The 20,183-nt window shown below is 35.7% G+C and overlaps 1 protein-coding gene across 9 annotated transcripts in view; it reads right to left on the minus strand.

The window, feature by feature from the left end:
* The window catches only part of AHI1 (Abelson helper integration site 1), a 214,198-nt gene that overhangs the window by 138,775 nt on the left and 55,240 nt on the right, over positions 1-20,183 (minus strand). For all 9 annotated transcript variants that reach the window (XR_005720912.1, XM_040239286.1, XM_040239287.1 and 6 more), the window contains 6 exons: positions 17,693-17,816; positions 12,553-12,782; positions 10,730-10,836; positions 8,167-8,285; positions 5,462-5,592; positions 3,781-3,921 (listed from right to left, as the gene is read on the minus strand). Coding sequence is in view for 8 of the 9 variants with exons in the window: in XM_040239286.1 (XP_040095220.1) it covers positions 3,781-3,921; positions 5,462-5,592; positions 8,167-8,285; positions 10,730-10,836; positions 12,553-12,782; positions 17,693-17,816 (852 nt within the window). In the remaining variant the exon portion in view is untranslated. The remainder of the gene's footprint in view (positions 1-3,780; positions 3,922-5,461; positions 5,593-8,166; positions 8,286-10,729; positions 10,837-12,552; positions 12,783-17,692; positions 17,817-20,183) is intronic.

Below are 20,183 nucleotides of genomic sequence, written 5' to 3' on the forward strand. Positions count from 1 at the left end.
GCTTGCTGACTCTTCACAGATTTTGCTAGAACTGAAAGATGGATGATACATTTAGCTACCATTGTGGTCTCATTCACAGCTTATTTAGCTGATTTAAAAAAAAAAAAAAGAATTTGCTCCATTTTCCTTGAAAATTGCCTAAACGTATCAGCGGCTCTGATAAACACTATTTTAAAAAATCATGTAACTGTTTTAGATCTTTCAGTTTTAATATCATGAAAGCACTTATGTAAAACTACATGCAAACTTTATTTTCAGACAAAATTTGAGCAAAATAGTCCTGTGTTAAAAGATAAATAAAATATAAGGTAAAACTATAATAGGTCAGTAATAAATACCATAATTTTCACTGAAAAAAATTTAAACACTTCATGATTCTGGTTTGTATTTAATGAGAAAAATAGAGTCTGAAACAACTTTCCTTTTTTTCATGGTTATATGCCATTTATGAGAACTGTGCTAAATCTTGAATTGCTTGAGATTATGTAACTTTTTCCTAAGATGCTTCTTTTTAAAGATAGGCAGCGATGAGTTGGGAAAATGTGTGAAGTCTTTTGAGTTTTGCTCATAAAGATAAGTCAGTATATCAAAAATGAACTGACACTGCAAAAATAATTTTAATATATGTATTATTTGAACATTTAAATTTCTAAAACACCATGGAAATCCCTCCTCTACATTAAGACAGTGTAGAAATAACGTGATATTCTTAATTTTATGCATTTATTTTCTAAAACAACTGAGCTAGAAAGATATAAAAGGAAAAGGCTGACTAACAGAAAGAAAGAAAGAAAGAAAAAAAAAAATCCTGTTTTCAGTTTCATTCCAAAGAGATGCTATCAGCATATGAAAACGGAAGTTCCCATAAAGTCAAGTGTATACTGGTTGGATGAGCATAACTGTCCATTTTATCTTTTTTTGTTTTAATACGGTCCTTATCAACTTACCTGACTTTGCTGGTGGCTCAGATGGTAAAGTGTCTGTCTATAATGCAGGAGACCTGGGTTCGATCCCTGGGTTGGGAAGATCCCCTGGAGAAGGAAATGGCAATCCACTCCAGTACTATTGCCTGGAAAATCCCATGGACAGAGGAGCGTGGTAGGCTACACAGTCCATGGGGTCGCAAAGAGCCGGACATGACTGAGCAACTTCATTTTCACTTTTTATCACCTTACAAAGTACATTCGCAGTTCCTATCTCATGGCATCTTCACAAATAACTCCTGGAGGCAGGACAGGTAATAGCAGTAGTAGTAGGACCACAGTCCCAAATCAATGTGGAAGAGGACTGCAGCCATGAAATTAAAAGACGCTTGCTTCTCAGAAGAAAAGCAATGACAAACCTAGACAGTGTATTAAAAAGCAGAGACATTACTTTGCCTACAAAGGTCCATATAGTCAAAGCTATGATTTTTCCAGTAGTCATGTACAGATCTGAGAGCTGGATAATAAAAAAGGCTGAGCACCGAAGAATTGATGCCTTCAAACTGTGGTGCAGGAAAAGATTCTTGAGAGTCCCCTGGACAGCAAGGAGGTCAAATCAGTCAATCCTAAAGGAAATCAGCCCTGAATATTCGCTGGAAGGACTGATGCTGAAGCAGAAGTTCCAATACTTTGGCCACCTGAGGCGAAGAGCCAACTCACTGGAAGAGACCCTGAAGGTGGGAAAGACTGAAGGCAGGAGAAGGGGATGACAGAGGATGAGATGGTTGGATGGCATCACTGACTCAATGGACATGAGTTTGAGCAAGCTCCGGGAGATGGTGAAGGACAGGGAAGCCTGGCAGTCCATGCAGTTGCAAAGAGTCAGACACAACAGAGGAACTGAACAACAGTAGGACCATTCAGTAGACAGGGAAATTGGAGCACCAGGAAGGCTTGTGCAAGATCACCAAAGAAAGAGAACGGAGCCTAAAACCAATGCTTTCAAATACTTGGCTCTTCCTACATATGCTTCTAGAATGGACTCCTTAGTCTAAAAATCTACTGTTGAAAAAATAAACGGACAAACCTAATCTAATGATGAACTTGTATCAAAGACAAAAAGTAAACCGAAGAAAAAAGTTAAAGGTGGAGCTTGAAATTGCATTTGTAGTGAAAATTTCAAAAGCACATTAGAAATTGAATGAAAACTGTTGTGAAACTCCATAAGAGTTTGAGGAAATAACTGTATACCTATTTCCTGAATAACAGCCCCAATTACAAAGTAATGAGGTATAACTCTTTTTTTTTTTCTGTGAAGATTAAAAATGTATAAAAGAAAGACCTGTCTCAGGACCTATGTTTGAACTAGACAACAAATTTGGACACTGGATGATTTGAGAAATCCACTTGTCTTTTCCTGTGATCAGGCAGTATTGACTTTTGCTAAATTGACTGTAATAGTAAATGGTATTGTGTTGTTTAACAATTCACCATTAGTAATAGTGTTCTGTAAATATGAATATGTGTTACAGAAATTCATTATTTCTTCTCTGTAAAATTCTTTATATTCTCTAATATAACTCACCTATAAAGAAATAAGATTCATACTATGATCAAAACTTCAGGTTTACAGCTTAATTCAATCGTCTAACAACTTAGCACTTATCACAAACATTAACCGATTCACACTGTGTTAATGTAGGAAGCTTAACCACTTGCATTTCACTAATTTAAAACATTCTGTCCAAAGAGTTTCACAACAATGTTATCTAAATGCATATTTATTTATTTATGTACTTATGACATTGTGTGTAAATCATCTTAGCAAGATGGTGAATGGTCTATTAAACAAACTAAAGACTATAAAAACCATTTATTTTTGTGTAAGAATTAACGCATGAAGAAAATGGAACTGCAATTTTGAGAGTGTCAGCACTATCAATACCACACAGAACAACGAAATCCTAATTTCAGGTCAGAAATTAAGGAAATATATGAAAAACAGAATAAATCCAAATGATTTGAATAATGCCATAAAGTGAGTGAAGTCACTCAGTTGTGTCCGACTCTTTGAGACCCCATGGACTGTAGCCTACCAGGCTTCACAGACCATGGGATTTTCCAGGCAAGAGTACTGGAGTGGGTTGCCAATAATGCCATACTATTTCTTAAAAATGTATTCAAAGTCTATTTCTTATTATTTTCCAAAATTAAAGAACAGTGTGATTTTAATGTAGAAAAAGGCATTTTTGCTGAAGCTTGACTTTTTTCCCTTCCTTTTTTAAAGTTTATTTTTAATTGGAGAATAATTGTTTTACTATGCTGTGTTGGTTTCTGCCGTACAACAAAGTCAATCAACTATAAGTGATTTTTTTTGTCTTCTTTTTTATGTTAAGAAACTCTCAGAAAATCATAACTTAAACTGTGCTTTAGTTAAAAAGAAAAACAAAGAATAAGAAATTAACTCAATATTCAAGTAAAAACATTACAGATTCACATACCCTAAATGTTATTTACCTTTTAAAGTTAGAGATACTCCCAAATCGTTTTTGGGTGAATTTTATTTATTTAAATTGATCTATGAAGAGAATGATGACCACCTTTCTATGATTACAATACAAGAGCACAACCATTATGTATACTTTTGATGATATTTAAATTCCATAATAAAATGCTCATGACAAAATAAAATGTTATAATAATATGATCTTTTTAAAGCTGCTTGGCCTTCATAATACATTCAAGAGAGTTTTGTTAATACAAAGAATGACAGTTTTCACAGAGCTCATAATTTCCAATTCAGCCTAAAGGTAAAGGTTACTCTAAATATTCTCCCCTTATCAAGCAGTGGACTTACCATGGAAATCATAAATATATAGGAGAATTGGCTCATTCTGCCCAAATGCACAAAATGCAACCATATTTTCAAGTGGATGATAAGCAATGTCTCGAACTGGTGACTTGAATGGCAGGTCAGAATACATTGCTACTTGCTCTCCTAAATAAGAAAAGAGATTCAATAATTTGTACTATCTCAGATATTTCTCATTAGAAGATTATCCTGCAACTATCAAAAAAAGATTTATGGTAAGTAATAATAAACCTCATGCTATTTACAGGAAAACCTTAAATACTTATAGTTGGGCTGTTGTTGTTTAGCTGGTAAGTCATGTCCGACTTTTGCGACCACTATATTAAACAATTATTTTTCATTCTCTTGGCCTTCCTTTTTCTTCTTTTTGGTCCAATGTCTTGATGGAGTTTCAAGGCACAAACTAAAGACAAAAAGCTTGGAAATAGAGATCTGAGATCTGACAGAGCTGAGCAAATGCCAGCTAAGAAACAACTCCAGGGAGAACTATGGGAGGAATATCAGGACTAAAACTAAAAAAATTCTCTGGTTGGGGGAAGTTTAGTGAGGAATTAATTTTTCTTTTTTTTCCCAGAGGCTGTTTGATGTACCATCTGCCTTAAATATATATATATATATATATATATATATATGTACTATTAATGCAGAGAAGGCAATGGCACCCCACTCCAGTACTCCTGCCTGGAATATACCATGGATGGAGGAGCCTGGTGGGCTGCAGTCCATGGGGTCGCTAAGAATTGGACACGACTGAACGACTTCACTTTCACTTTTCACTTTCATGCACTGGAGGAGGAAATGGCAACCCACTCCAGTGTTCTTGCCTGGAGAATCCCAGGGACGGCGGAGCCTGGTGGGCTGCCGTCTATGGGGTCGCACAGAGTCGGAAATGACTGAAGTGACTTAGCAGCAGCAGCAGCAGCAGCAGCAGCATACTATTAATGACTACAGCAGAAGTTTTGAAAATCAGAACTCAAAAAGCAAAGAAGAAAAACAAAATCCTAAGTGAACTGATTAGTCAAAAACACCTAAAGGGAGAAATAAAAATAATAAAGATGAAGTCAAATAATGCTCATTAAAGAAAATTTAAAGTAAATTTTATAAAACTCTTTCTATTGCTAAACAAATGTTTATGAAGTTTTGGCTTTTCTTTCAAAAAAGCAAAGTGAAGCACAAATGAACTATCCAATGTAAGTTTATTTTATTGAAAAAGTTGAATTATAGTAATTCAGGTAAATGGCTATTAAGTTTCAAATATCCAAAACACTGACAGGAATATGTTTGTTTCTAATAAAAATGTACTGTAGATGGTTAACCATTTGCATACCTAGTTGAACTCTAAATTCAGTTCATAACTGAATTTTGTATTACAGTCCCCATTAAATACTTCTGTGAGATCAACAATATCTTATTACCAGCAAGGAAAGAATAAACCTTAAATGATAATGCAAAATTCTAAATCCATGAAGATATCAAAACCATAAAGAATAGAATTAATATAAATTCGGACTGTAGCTGAATTTCATTATCAGCTTTCCAATTTTGAAAAACATAACTGAGAACTTAAAATCAGAATTTCCTTGAAAATTATTCCATAAAATGGCAGTTTTTATACTTTATCAAAAACAAAACAACTCTTTTTAAAGTTCAATGAAATGCTATTTACCTGTTTCTGGGTTCCAAACATATACTATACCATCCTCACTTCCAGCAAAGAGAAAAGTCCCACATGGTGTCAAAGTGCTATGAATCTTCTCTCGATAATTTGCTGCACCTACAAATTTCCTTGCTGCTAATCTAGAAACCAAATAGATTTTATAAATGTAACTTGTCTTACCCATTTCAATGACTAGTGGTAGAAAAACTTTTCATACTTCATTTGCATTTGACAAGCAACTTGTGAGAATCTGTTACACAGGATATATTCCATGATGGATAGAGAATAAAGTAGAGGGAGTTCCAGAGCTCAGGGAGCTTATAATTTAGCAGGAGAGAGAAGAAATGCACCAAAGAAGAATAGAAAGTGAATGTAGAAAGTACCACAAAAGAAGAACAGAAAAAGTCCTTTGCAGATTTGGATAAGAGAGAGAGATGATTTCTAGCTACGGAGCAAAGAAGATGCATCTGAATTGGTAACTCAAAAATAAACAGAATTTTTATATTCTCATATTTTTTCCATGTGAAAAAATTTTAAAATCAATGAATACTTGATTACTGCAGAAATATTAGAAAAACCATTATTGAATCATCTATTAAATATGGCATGTACCCTTCTGGGCTTTTAAACGTGTCAATAATAATAACAGCTAACATTTTCAGTGCTTATTATGCGCCAGGTGACTCAGACAGTAAAGAATCTGCCTGCAATGTGGGAGACCTGGGTTCAATCCCTGGGTTGGGAAGAACCCCTGGAGAAAGGCATGGCAACCCACTCCAGTACTCTTGCCTGGAGAATCCCATGGACAGAGGAGCCTGGAAAGTTATAGTTCATGAGGTCACAAAGAGTCAGACATGACTGAGCGACTAAGCACAGCACAGCACCGGTACTATCATCATCATTGGTCTACAGAGAGGATATTACATATACTGCTCTGTTATTTGCTTTTTCAGTCAACAATGAACCATGAATAATGGCCTTTCACGTCAGAAAATAAAAATTATGCATTATCATTTTAACAGGCATATATTATATCATTGCCTAAATGTATCTTAAGAAATTTTCTATTGTTGGGTAACTCTTAGGGTATTTCCAGCATCCTAAGAGTTATCCAACATGTTTCCCCTAGTACGAATATGATTTCTATGAACAACCTTGTGTGTGTGTGTGTATACACACACACATTGCACTGTTTCACAATTATTTTCTTAACATAAATTCCTAAACCCAAGGTTACTGGGTCAAAACTTCTGCTATTTCTGTTAATTTAAGTATTGGGTTGGTTAGAAAGTTCGTCAGGGTTTCTCTGTAAGGTGTTATGGAAAAACCCAAATGAATTTTTTGGCCAACCCAATACTTTACATCTATAAACTAGTTTATTACCCACAAAACACTTACGAGGATGGTGTAGTATTCTTCCATTTGTGTGAGGAGGAAAAGAGACTAATCAGTTAGTTTAAGGGATGGAACAGGCAGCATTTGACTATAAGCAGTTTTCCTCCAGAGCCCAAGTATGATCATGGGCTGAATACTATACTACTTAAAAAGAGAACAACTAAACTCTGCAGGCCTGGACTTCTACAAATCTGGCTCAAATCTCTATTTGATTAGTCTCTCAGCATTCCTTAGCAAGAAACCAAAGCTCATATGGACTAACTCACTCTGCTTTGAACACAACTTCTATTATCCCACATCCTGACTTTATTCTAGGCTTTCTACCCTAGAGAGGACACTGCCATCTTATCTAAATTCTATCCACCCTTCAAGATTGAGCTCAAAGACCAGATTCTCCATAGAGCCTTGAACGTAAGGCTTTATTATAGCTATTCAGCTTCACTGTTACCATGAAAAACATAATCCTTTTACTATATATTTATATTCATTAAAAGATATTTATAGAGTACTTGCTACCTTCCAGGTATGATGTTGGGTATGATGTATAGAAAAAAAAAAGAGCAGATTCTATAACAGTCCTTGAAGATGTCACACTGTAGGCTAATTAAGTGTTTTGCAAGTTATTTTGGAGAGTACAACTACATCCTCAACTCCCGATGAACCAATTCTGCCCATCATTCTCCCACAGCATCCTTGCCACTGTCATGCTAGTCAAAAGCCCTCTCTTTCAGGCGTGATATTAGATCATACTACTATGCTAGACCAATATCACAGAGATAAAAGACAGTCCATGGCAGAAGTTTCTCCTTTTTTAATGTGAAAATAAAAAGCAGTTGACTACATCTCAGCTTCGGAACTATTCGCCTTTGTGGTTAGATAATTGTTGTCGGGGCCTGTCTCGTATGCTGCAGGATGCTCATCATCTCTGGGCTCTATCCGCTCCCCAGGTGGCTCAGTGGTAACGAACCCACCTGCCAGTGCAGGAAGCAGCAGGAGACTCGGGTTCAGGCCTTGGGCAGGGAAGATCCCCTGGAGGAGGAAACGACAACCCACTCCATCAGTCCTGCTGGGGTAATCCCAGAGATGCAGGAGCCTGGCAGGCTACAGGCCCTCGGATCGCAAAGAGTCAGACACCACTAAGTAACTGACTAACAATCCACTAGATACTAGAATAGACATTTAAGTGTCTCTAGACTCGGCCAGAGTCCCCTGAGGGACAAAATTCTCTAGTTGAGAACCACAGCTGCGTTGTATAAATAGGAATTAAATCATTACTTATTCTATAAGTGTTTAACCTGCAAATACTGAAATATACTTACATTCGGAGATCCATAATTCTCAAAGTACTGTCTTTGGTATGAATTAATAAACGTTTTCCATTGGGATGAACCTCCAAGTAACTTATCGGGATTCCCTTAAACTCACTCTCTTTAATTTCCTAAAATGAGTTTAAAAAGATTATGTAATATTACAAATACAAAATTTGTCTAAAGTTAAGCCCTTTTAAGTATACAAATTTAATTTTAAGAAGTCATTTTTAATTGCACAATGCAAGATGTTTTAAAATTGTTAACAAAATTATTCCAAGTAAGTTCAAGTTAAGGATGAAAATAAAGCTGATAAAATGTAGTTTTGGGCTGCTAAGTAACACTGTATTTAGTGTTTTTCTAGTATATTCTCAAATAAGAAGCACTTTCTGCAAACACATCTTTTATTACTACATTGTCTGTTTATCATCATTTAAGAAATCTCAATTTCTAAGTTCAATATTAAGTACAGAATTAGCTCTCAGTTCTATTTCAGTTTCAGATGATTTCTTCATGCATTTACCTCTACTTGTCCTAAAAAAGATAAGTTATCAGCATCTTATTATGAAACAATTTAGTTTAGATTGTAATTTTAGGTTTTTCTGGATACTTAAAGCAGCTAAATCTACTGGTTATAGAAGAAGTCTCTAAGTAGACCTGACTACTGATGTCAAGAAAGACACAAACACTGAAGGAGAATCTGCCTGAACAAGCCATATATAAATAAGGACAATTTCCAAAATCCTTCTCATTTGGATTATCAAGAGAAACAAAACAACTGCAAATACAAAACTGTTTAAAGTCTGAAGAGTCAAGAGAAGGTCTGCTTTACCCTGCAGTCAGAATTCTGAATAGCATTCTTCTCCTTCAAGGTCCCCTTATTATTTTGCTCACTTCTCCTAGGTCTCCTCTTCAGAGGTGGGTTGGCACCAATACAGGTGGGGTACAAACTGCTATAATCCTAATATCAGCAGTAGAATCCCTGGTTCTGCTGTTTGGTGCTGAAACCTGCTGTCAACCACTTTTTTACAAGTTCCAGAATAAAGTCAAACACTGACACCACAGATGGGGATTTTACTGAGCCCAACTACAATGATTTGGAGGTGAAGATGCACTGATGAAGGTTTGAGCAACTGGAGCAACACTTACACAGATGCAAATGTGCAAAATCAAAAACAAGGCTGCATAACAAGTGTCAGGAATAAATTCGAGAAAAGAGTTGGGAGATTTAGTGTCTGTAGCATCTGTTAATGATTTCCTTCATATTTTTATCATATTCATGCTCAAGGTCTGGTGTTAAAGACCACACTCTACACCAAGGAGTAGAGCAAGTAACATGGACACTTCATCTTAAGGGACAAATGAGCATAAGCTAGCATCCCCCACTGCACTGGTGGAAGAGAACCAAGTAAGAAATCGCAGTCTCCATCTGTCCCAGGCATAAACTGTTAAAAGGACATCCCATCCTTCATTTCCTCACTTTTTATATTTGACTGTCTCAAGTAACCACCAGGTGGCAGATTTCCAGGTGTATTTGTCTTTTGGTTACTACTACACAGAGGGAAAGAAAACACATGATTTTTAATATAAATAGTAGACTCTGTATTGCAGAAACAAATGACTAGAAATGTTGCCTTTGGAACCTTGCCAATATATCAATATATAAGTAATTAGAAAGTTCTTTGCAAAGTGTATGGAATTGCTACAACATGAATCCCAAGTCATCATTCATTAATCTGACAGACTAGATAAGAATGACTAAAAATAGAATAGACTGGGTTTTAAATTGATCTGACAGACACAACAGATTTAACTAAAGTTGATGGAAATTCTTTTTTACACGTCTTTTTTCAAACAGGGACAACTGTTACAATCTATTATGAAGAACAAGAAAACCAAAGAACACAGCTATAGCGTATTTATATATATGACATATATATATATAAAACTCAAGTTTAATGACTTGTTTTGTATCTTTAACTAAAACATACTAAATATACACCAACAAAGTTGCTTGGTATACAAGTCATCTTAAAAACACTCTGCTTAAAAAATGAGATTATTCATTTGTTTTGGCCAATTTAGTATATTTCAGTGAAACAATTACTGTGATTAAATGACAGACCTCCTCATATTTATTAATATATAATCTTGATCACATAATTTTGAGAGATAGCATTGTTAACAAAACCTTAAGAATGGTGTTTCTAGTGATGTTTGCTATTGGACAAATAAAAAAAAGAATATGAATAGCAGAAAATATAAGTTGTTATGTATAGACGATAACATAACATATACCTCATTTTGCATAAATTTTACCAATGCATCCCTGAATACCAGAGTGCAACCTAAGGTTCAAAAATGTGAAAGGAAAGCCCAACCAAAATGAAGAAAATTTTCATTAAGTCACTATATTATCAATTAGCTATCAGGAAAAAACAATAACTGACTTTTGAGGGACTGAGAAAAACTTAATTCCTTTGAAAGGAGTGAACAGAATGTCCTGCATCTTTTAAGTCATGTGATTTTTCCCAATTTTTTCAAATAAATCCCCAAGTATGAAGTGAAACTCTACCTTGTTTATGCTCCAGTGACGCACTGAGTGTTGTACATCATTGACTTTGACATACGTATTCCAAATAACAATCATCCCTGTGCAGTCTCCTGAATACATGTGGTGACCTATTTAAAAAAATAAAATTATGTAGGTAAAAATGATACACAGTTGTTTCAACTATTATGAAATTGGGCACACACATCCCAATAAGACAAAAAATTGAAGTGCTATTAAAAGGTACTGTAGTTTAAAAAAAGCCCAAAAGGCAAACAATCAGATCCCAATTTTTTTCACCCTTTTGAGTTACTAGTGATTTCTTTTGTCACCTACCTGAATTTGAAAACAAACCAAAATGAGCATCTCAGTTCATGTGTACATGGCTCATATTCCAAAGCAAAACAAATTATTTTAATTTTCCAATATGATCTGTACTGCTTACTTTTATTAACCTATATAACCCATTTCACATTACTGGAGAAACACCTATGCTCTAATATATACTGTTAGAATAATACCTGAGACCTGGTAGGAACTCAATAAATGATTAGGGAATGAATAAAATAATAAGTAACAGGTGTTCCAGTTTAACATCAATTCTGAAAGTCAAACTATCCTACAGTTAAATGGGACTTCAAAGGCCATCAGATTCAACTTCATAAACAATTAGGCATGTTTTAGAAACCATATGAACAGATGGCTGTTCAGCAACTGTGAATGCAATATTTTACACAAAAGTATTAACATTTAGTGTATTCATGGAGAAGGAAATGGCAACCCATTCCAGTACTCTTGCCTGGAAAATCCCATGGATGGAGGAGCCTGGTAGGCTATAATCCATGTGGTTGCAGAGTCGGACTCAACTGAGAGATTTCACTTTCACTTTCACTTTAGCTTATTCAACTGTTGAAATGCTCTGCATGTGAGAATCTTCTTTCTAATTCTAAGCAAAGAAAAATCTGTTTTCTGTAGCTTTGGCTCTATTTCTACCTACTGGAGTAACACAGAAGGACTTCACTTTTTTCACACCTTAACCAAATACCTGAAGAAATTATTCATCTCCCTTTTATAATCTGAGCTACTTCTTCTATGACAGAGTTTTCAGATGCCTTTCTACCCTTGGTTGACCTTTCCTGAAGGGGTTCCTGCTTATAAACATCCTTATGGTTGAACTGAGTACATTAGAAATATTATTATTTTCATATGATCCCATACTAATTGTTTACAGCTATACAAACCTAATGTCTGAAATAACAGAAAAGGTGACTATTTAATAGATACAACAAATTTTAGTCTTTCAGCTGATAAAATAATTATATTTTGTATCCTTGAAACATCATTTATAATACTCATATTCTAAGATTAAACCTTAAATAATTGCAAATTTCCCTTCCATAAACATGTGTTTATATACTTAAAAAATCTTGTTGCCACATTTAAAATACATATTTTCAACATTGTTCGGGATCTTTCCTATCTTCCTCAATTTTATCATTTACAGAAAAGGGTCCTTTAAGAAAACTACTAAGGGAACAATCACCAATCCAATAGAATATATTCATAAATTTGGAACAGGACTGGTTGTTACAGCAAAGATTAGTTGAATCAAAATGCTTAGAAATGTACTGACTTTAAAATTAACTAACAACTACTGCAGTGCCAAATTTATGACCAGGTCTATCATATGATCTGCACAAACAATCTAAATATGCACAAACATATTTAATTTTATCTAATACATAAGGTCCCTTTCAAGCTGAAATAATTATTATCCTAGTGAAACAAAATTTTTTAAAAATTCTTCACGTAACTAGCCTTCAATTTGAATATAATTTCAGACATACCTTCAATATCAAAACAGAGAGAGTTGATGAAACTCTTGTGATTGTCAAACTGTCGGATCAATACGGCAGGATCCTGTCTCATATCAACTTTCCATATACGTATCACAGAATCATAGCATCCTGTCACCACCAGCTCTCTTACAGCTGGGTGGAATTTAGCCGTGTAAACAAAAGAAGGATGAGGTAAAACTCTGAAAGTATTTGTATTGTTTATTTCATTTTTCCATATCCTGGAAAAGGATGAAAATGTTACATATTGCTTCTGAAAGGCAGATGTTTCTCTTAAGAACCAATATATGCAATGGACTTTATGAGTAAGCAAATGACAACAACCAATGGTAAATTTTATAATAATAAAAATAATCTGATCACATTATTTGATGACCAGACTTCTTTACATTTTGACAAAGCTATTTCTTACAGTTATTTTCAAGCATTATGTTAATTCATCTACTACTGCAATCTATACTGCAAAATGAAAAATTGTACTTGCATATGTCTATTTTTTTTAAACCAACCTATTCTTGACATTGATTAAACACAATGCATAGTTGGTAAAATATTGCATCTAATAAAATATAAGTAAAAAATAAAATAGAGGAAGAAACTTCAATGATTTCCCATTTAGGTTGTGTATATTGCTTTTCCAAAGTGCTTACAGTTGAGGACTTAATATGGTACTCCATTAACTTTTTATTTGTAATTTCAAAGCATAATTAACGTAAAGATCTCAAAGACTTAGAAGCCACTTTCAAATTACTATACAAGTACTTGAACAAAATAACATTAAAATAATTACAATATTTTATAGGAAACAGGTTATCTAACATTGAGTACTCACTTTTAATACTCATTATTTCTTCCTTTATATAACAGGTGATTTAAAAGAAAATAATATTGTTATTGCTATAGTCTTGACAAAAGTAAACCCTAAGAGTTAAACTATCAGGTTAGTACTGGAGTGGGTTGGCATTGCCTTCTCCGAAGTCAATGTGTAAAACCAGACAAAATCTAGGAACAAACAGGTGCTTTATGAGTGTGAAGCACCTGATTTTTAAAAACTTAGGTTATCAGAACTAGAAGAATTTATTTTTTAACATGAGGATTTATAGTTTATCCTTTTTATTACTAAGAAATGAAGCAAATTAAGTTTTTTTCAAAATTAACTATAGAAGAAAAACTACAGTTGCTATTCAAGAATAACATTCTATAAGCTTTCTCAGCAGCTGCTTAAAAATACAGGATATGATCTTCAACTACTAAGAATCCAAACTAGTAATGAAGGAAGTGAAAGACTGTTTTCAAGTAAAAGTAAAACACATGTGTCACTGCATAAACATTTTTACCATCGTGAAACTTTCAATGAACTCCTGTAACATGAAATACAGTACTTAGTGGAAAAAAAAAATCACTAATTTTGAGGGAATATTAAGGAGAATGCTGAAAGTAAAACTTCAGTTGCCTGCTAATAAATCTTAGCAGCATCATCTGAAATGCTATATAACAAGAAGAAACGACAAGTGTATTGTAAAAAGAGCTCAATATAATTTGAACAGACATAATATTTTAACATAAGAATGAAGCTTTTTATACAAATGCTGAACTGGTATCAGTGATGGCTTTAGTCATGCAAGCGATGGGAGAATCTAAGATCAAAAGAAATGTATTACTGGGTTTGTGGAAGAAAAAAAAAATCAGACTGACCATAGCAGAAAGCATTTATACACAAATCTGTAAAGACTAGATGAACATACAAAAAATTATTTGAATTTGGAAAGAAAAGAATATGCCAAAGTTAAAACAGTAGGTGTGAAGAGAGGATGGAGTGAGAACACATTGGTATATTTGGGAGCCATTACACATGGACAAGTTTTTCTGATTATATTGGGAGCTGCTGTTCTTTTTTTCCTCAAATTTTACTGAAGATAACTAAAGACGGAGATTTAGATTAAACCCGTCTAGCAGAGAGCTAACCAGTGGAAAACAGTTACTCAGAAGATGCTAACAATAACAGGTGATGGTGACCTCAACGGAAGACAGAAGACCTGGCCAAAAACCCAACTTCTTGCCCCTTGGGAGCATTAGCAACTCTGGTTCTTTCCCTTTTGACTTTAGTTCATTCACTGCAAGCATTCCTTATCTCTTTCACAATCCCACTATCTTTTTATTTCTAGCCACAGTGATTCTCTTTTCACTCAGTTAATCCTTCACAGTAGTATTTTTAGGATGCAAACAGTCCTAAATTAGGATCAACCCCAAAGCTACACAAAGGAAAAAGTATACTTTATACAACATATGTTGTGTGAGGAAATCCAAGTTGAATTCAAAAAATGGTAAAATCTAAAAAAAAAAAAAGGTAAAACCTGAGCTGGGTCTTAAATGATGACTAGAGCCCACCTTGGCTTACCATAGGCACTTAGATATTTGTTGGGTGAATGAGTTGGGCAGGAAGGGGAGGAGAAGCGCAGGAAGCATAGAGAGAGTCGATAAGGTAACAGGGAGATGCCAAGGAAGATTAGATGTTAAGGGCGTTTCAGAAGTTTCTGTGAGTGATGCAGAGGGTACTATGGGAAGTATACATGAGAAAATGGGAGGTCAGTGAGGGCCATGTCTGTCATGCCACGCTAAGGAACCAGAACATTTTTCAAACGGCAGTGGCAATCAAAGATTTTTTAAAGTCAAGACATTATGAAAGATGGTTTTGGAAAGAATTTTAGCATAGCAGGGGTGGAGGAGCTAGAGGGTGAACACTGGCAAAGCTTAGCAGCAACAGTTGAAGCAAAAAGATAACAAGGGCTTGAATTAAGGCAACAGCAGTGAAGACAGAAAGAATGTGACAGAATGTGAGCCTTTTAGGAGGGAAAATTGATACACTTCAGAACTACTTAGATGTGAAAAAGAAAGATGAGTAGCACTACTCTGAGTTCCCAGCTTGGGAGGCAGGGTAGATAAGGAGATGCATTTAAAAATGAGGAGATGCGGAGAATGGACTTGTGGCCGTGGTGGAGAGGGAGAGAGCAGAACAAGTAGCGTCCACATAGATACACTGTCAGGTGTAATAGGGATAGCGGGCCAGAAGTTGCTTTGTAGCACAGGGAGCCCAGTCTGGTGCTGTGTGATGACCTGGAGGGATGGGATGGGGGAGGGGAGGGAAGCAAGAAAGGAGGGGATGTATGTATAATTATGGCTGATTTATATGGTAGAAACCAATACCACATAGTAAATTTTTTTTAATGTTTAAATTAAAAAAAAAAGAAAACAAAAACTATATGAAGGTTAAAAACAGAAAACAAAATTTGGTGATTTCAGATTTGGATTTGCGGTACCACTGGGCAATCCAGGCAGAAGTGTGTTAATAGCTGAACATGTACACCTGTGGTGGATTCATGTCAATCTATGCCAAAACCAATACAGAATTGTAAAGTAAAAATTAAAAATAAATAAATAAATTAAAAAAAAAAAAAAAATGAAAAAGAGAAGGAGCTCGAAGTTATTAGCATACAAGTGAGAGTCAAAGCTGAAAAAGATGAGAGAGAGCAGGATAAGCACACCAAACCACAGAACACACTGAATAAAGGATCGTGGGGACCCATATCTCTTTGTTAAGAGACATGAATAGAGATACACAAGGGTAAATTTATGAATGTGCGTGCTAAGTCGCTTCAGTCATGTCCAACTCTTTAAGACACTATGGACTGTAGCCTGCCAGGCTCCTTTGTCCATGGGATTTCCCAGGCAAGAATACTGGAGTGAGTTGCCATTCCCTTCCTCAGGGGATCTTCCCGACCCAGGGATTGAACCCACAACCCTCATGTCTCTTGCATTGGCAGGTGGGCTTTTTACCACCTGGGAAGCCCAAATTTATGGATATTAGGTGGTAAACCAGCGAGAAATACAGGAATTTCATGTCTGGTTAAATTACACTGTAAATTGAAGGTAGTCACTTAATGAAAGTGGGGAGACTGTATAGAGAACTTAAGATTGTGCAAAGAACTTGAAGCACGGTAAGATTTGGTTAGATCTGCTGCTAGAGGAATAAGAAAAAAATAGCTAAATAAACATAAGCAAAAGGATTGCTCAGCAGAGATGAGAGTTTATGGATTTTACGACTCTCAAATCCAAAGTCAAGGTCTTACCAAGGTTGTGCCTTTTTCTCTAGCATACCCTGGTGTCAGACAGAATGGTTATGCTTGAAAGAACAAGAAACCAGATGGGTTACTGAAGATATTGCTACGAGGGATTAATAGTAGGCTTCTAGTTCTCCGGTGGCTCTGACAGTAAAGAATCTACCTACACTGCAGGAGACCAGGTTTGATTCCTGAGTCGGGAAGATCCCCTGGAGAAGGGCATGGTTACCCACTCTAGTATTCTTACCTGGAGAATCTCATGCACAGAGTAGCGTGGTGGGCTACAGTCCATAGGGTCGCAAAGAGTCAGACGCGACTGAGCGACTAACACTACTACTTATTAAATTGGAAGGGGTTAAATTATTTTAAGACTGACATTCTGAAAAATGCAAATATTTGAAAATCTATTACACTCTTAAAATGCAAGATGCATATTAATTTACTGACCCTACATTATGCATTGAGCAGCACCATGTCTTGGTCCCTGAATCCAGCTAAACAGTACAGATGGAATCCCTGCCATCAACAGCTTGTGTTCCAGGAAAAAAAATCTCAGTTGTTTAATAACTTCAAAGTATTAATCAAAACTGTACAAAATGACCATTTAAAGGCTGAGGATTAGAAACACTGTATATCATATAAATGAAATATATTTGATAGCATGTGTTTAGGAAAAAGTTTTCATAACTTATTTAATCAGTGAGTCTGTATGATGCATATTTATGACAGTCCCTTGATAAGAAAGACATAATTGAAGCATAAGAGCAGTTATATCACTTTACATTCTATTTCCTCTCTTTGAGGGCATGCAGCATACACAGAGGATGAGATGGTTAGATAGCATCACTGACTCAATGGACTTGAGTTGGAGCATCCAGGAGTATCCAGGAGACGCTGAACGACAGGAAAGCCTGGCATGCTGCAATCCGTGCGGTTTCAAAGAGTCGGCCACAACTTAGTGACTGAACGACAAGACGCATACACAGAAGTGGGCACTTCTGAAGTATACTAACCTGGCAGTGCCATCAGATGATGCAGTGAGAACATAACGATCGTCTTTTGACCAGCAAAGATCATAGATGATATTGAGGTGGCCACACAATTCTCTCATGAAACGTCCAGAAGGAATTTCATATACTAATGAAAATATTCCCCAAATTAGTAAGTTTCCAGACAGAGGATTCTTTACTTAATAATACAAAAATTCATAATTTATAATAATTTTTACATAAGGTAAGCACTGTCTATAAGAATATTATCACCAAAGACATTTTCAGTATGAAAAAAGGTCAAAATCTACTTAAAAGATTTCGATTGCTTTAGATACAAGGACTTAAATACATAAAATTTTATAATATGCTACAATTAATAATTATTCTGATCTCTTTTCAAAGCAATCCTAATAATCTTTGATAATCAACTTATTAAACAGATAACTTTTAAATTACAATTCACTTCAAAGATTCTGTAATTTGGGCTTTTATGAATAAAGTATTATTTTATCTGAAAATCAATCAAAGTTCAAGCAAAATTTAACTATTTGAAGCAATAAGAAACTTAAACTCTGCTACTGTGAGAGAAAAATTCTAATACTAAAAATGATAGGGGAATTAATAGAGATTTAATCTGATAAGGTATTGTGGTATTGTTATATTATGTATACAGTAAAACCTTCTAACAACACAGAACAACAGTTTCTATGTCTCTACTTCCACCTAGTGGTAAAACCAACTGCTGTTTAAAATACTATGTACAGAAGAACTGCTATAGCAAAATAAGTAAGTAAAGTTAAGTCACTCAGTCGTGTCCGACTCTTTGTGACCCCGTGGACTGCAGCCCACCAGGCTCCTCAGTCCATGGGATTCTCCAGGCAAGAATACTGGAGTGGATTGCCATTTCCTTCTCCAGGGGATCTTCCCAACCCAGGGATCAAACGTGGGTCTCCCGCATTGGAGGCAGACGCTTTAACCTCTGAGCCACCAGGGAAGCCCCTATAGCAAAATAAAGACCTTGGAAAATCTGCTCCACCATAAAAGCAACGAGAACACTGGCAAAAATTGTCAAAATTAACTTTTTCAAAATTTTGGGAATTATAGGCTTATAACAATCTGAGGAGCATTTTACTAAAGAAAAATATATGAATATTGGCAACAACAGTGAGCTCTGTGGTGTTTTAAGTTGTCCTGTTCCCATTTTCCTCTCCCAAGCTCCAGAGTAGCCTTGAAAACCAACAGCCTTGAAACTGCAAAGAATAGTAGCCTCGCATCTATGAGATGGGGCAGAAAAGGCCTAAAGACCTCCAAAGCCCATCCCCAAGACAAAACTGTTAGACAGTTTGGCAGCTTCCTGCAAGGCTCCATTCTCGGGGCCTGGCTTTATCTGACCTGGTTCTGAGCATGCTCTGGGTGAAGAGTCCTAACCCTGGGGTGCATAAAATAATAAGCAGTGTGGCCCTCTGAGGCAGTGATACCAGGAAGAAGAAGCTGATCAAAGAACTTAAAAGAAATACTGGGAATGAGATGTCCATAGGGTACTTTGAAAAGCTCCAGTATATTCCAGGGAATGGAGAAGAACACATACACATCAAAGGCTGTGCACATACTTGTGCATGACAGACCCGAAAGGCCTTGTATCTTACTGTGACTGCCCCGGGGAAGCTCTGTGCAAACAGAAAGTGAAGGCTAAGGTGGAGTTGTAAACTCTCTACTTTAGCACTGGAAACCTATCCCAACACACACACACACACACACACACACACACACACAGAGCGCCCTTTGGCACTGGCGGGGAGACCTGTTTACTCAAGGATATTTAAAAATCCCTCTCTAACCATCAGCTAACCACCAAGCTAGCAAGGCAAAAACTCCAGGGCTAGCACCTCACAAGGAATAAAGACTAGGAAAATAACTATACAGATAACAACAGATCCCAGGTGGGCAGATGGGGTTGGGTAAGTAAGGGAATCTGATTTCCAGAGCCGCCACATTATAATATATGAAATATTCAGTTTTCAAGGGAGACACACACATATATACAAACCACAAAAGTACGGCCACACACAGGAAAAAAAAAAAGCAGTCAACAGAAACTGTCTATGACACTTGGTTAAATACTTTAAATCCTTTCTTAAAAGTATGTTCAAAGAGCTAAAGAAAACCACATCTAAAAAACGAAGGTGTGAGAATTATTTCTTACCAATTAATAGATAGAGGTTACATAAAAAAAAAAAAAAGACCAAGTAGAAATTCTAGAGTTGAAAAGTACAATAACTGAAATAAACAATTCACTAGAGGGGCTCAACAGCAGATATGAACTGTCAGAATAATCACTAAACGTGAAGACAGTTCAATTAAGATTACGTAGTCGGAGGGGCAGAAAGAAAAAAATGAAGGAAAATGAATAAAGGTGCAGAGATCTGTTGCATACCATCAAGTGCACCAACACAGAAATGATGGGAGTCTCAGAAGAAGAGAAGAAACAGAAGGGGGCAGAAAGAACATCTGA

This window comes from Oryx dammah, unplaced genomic scaffold (genome assembly GCF_014754425.2).
Source record: "Oryx dammah isolate SB20612 unplaced genomic scaffold, SCBI_Odam_1.1 HiC_scaffold_4, whole genome shotgun sequence".
Classification (NCBI taxonomy): Eukaryota; Metazoa; Chordata; class Mammalia; order Artiodactyla; family Bovidae; genus Oryx; species Oryx dammah.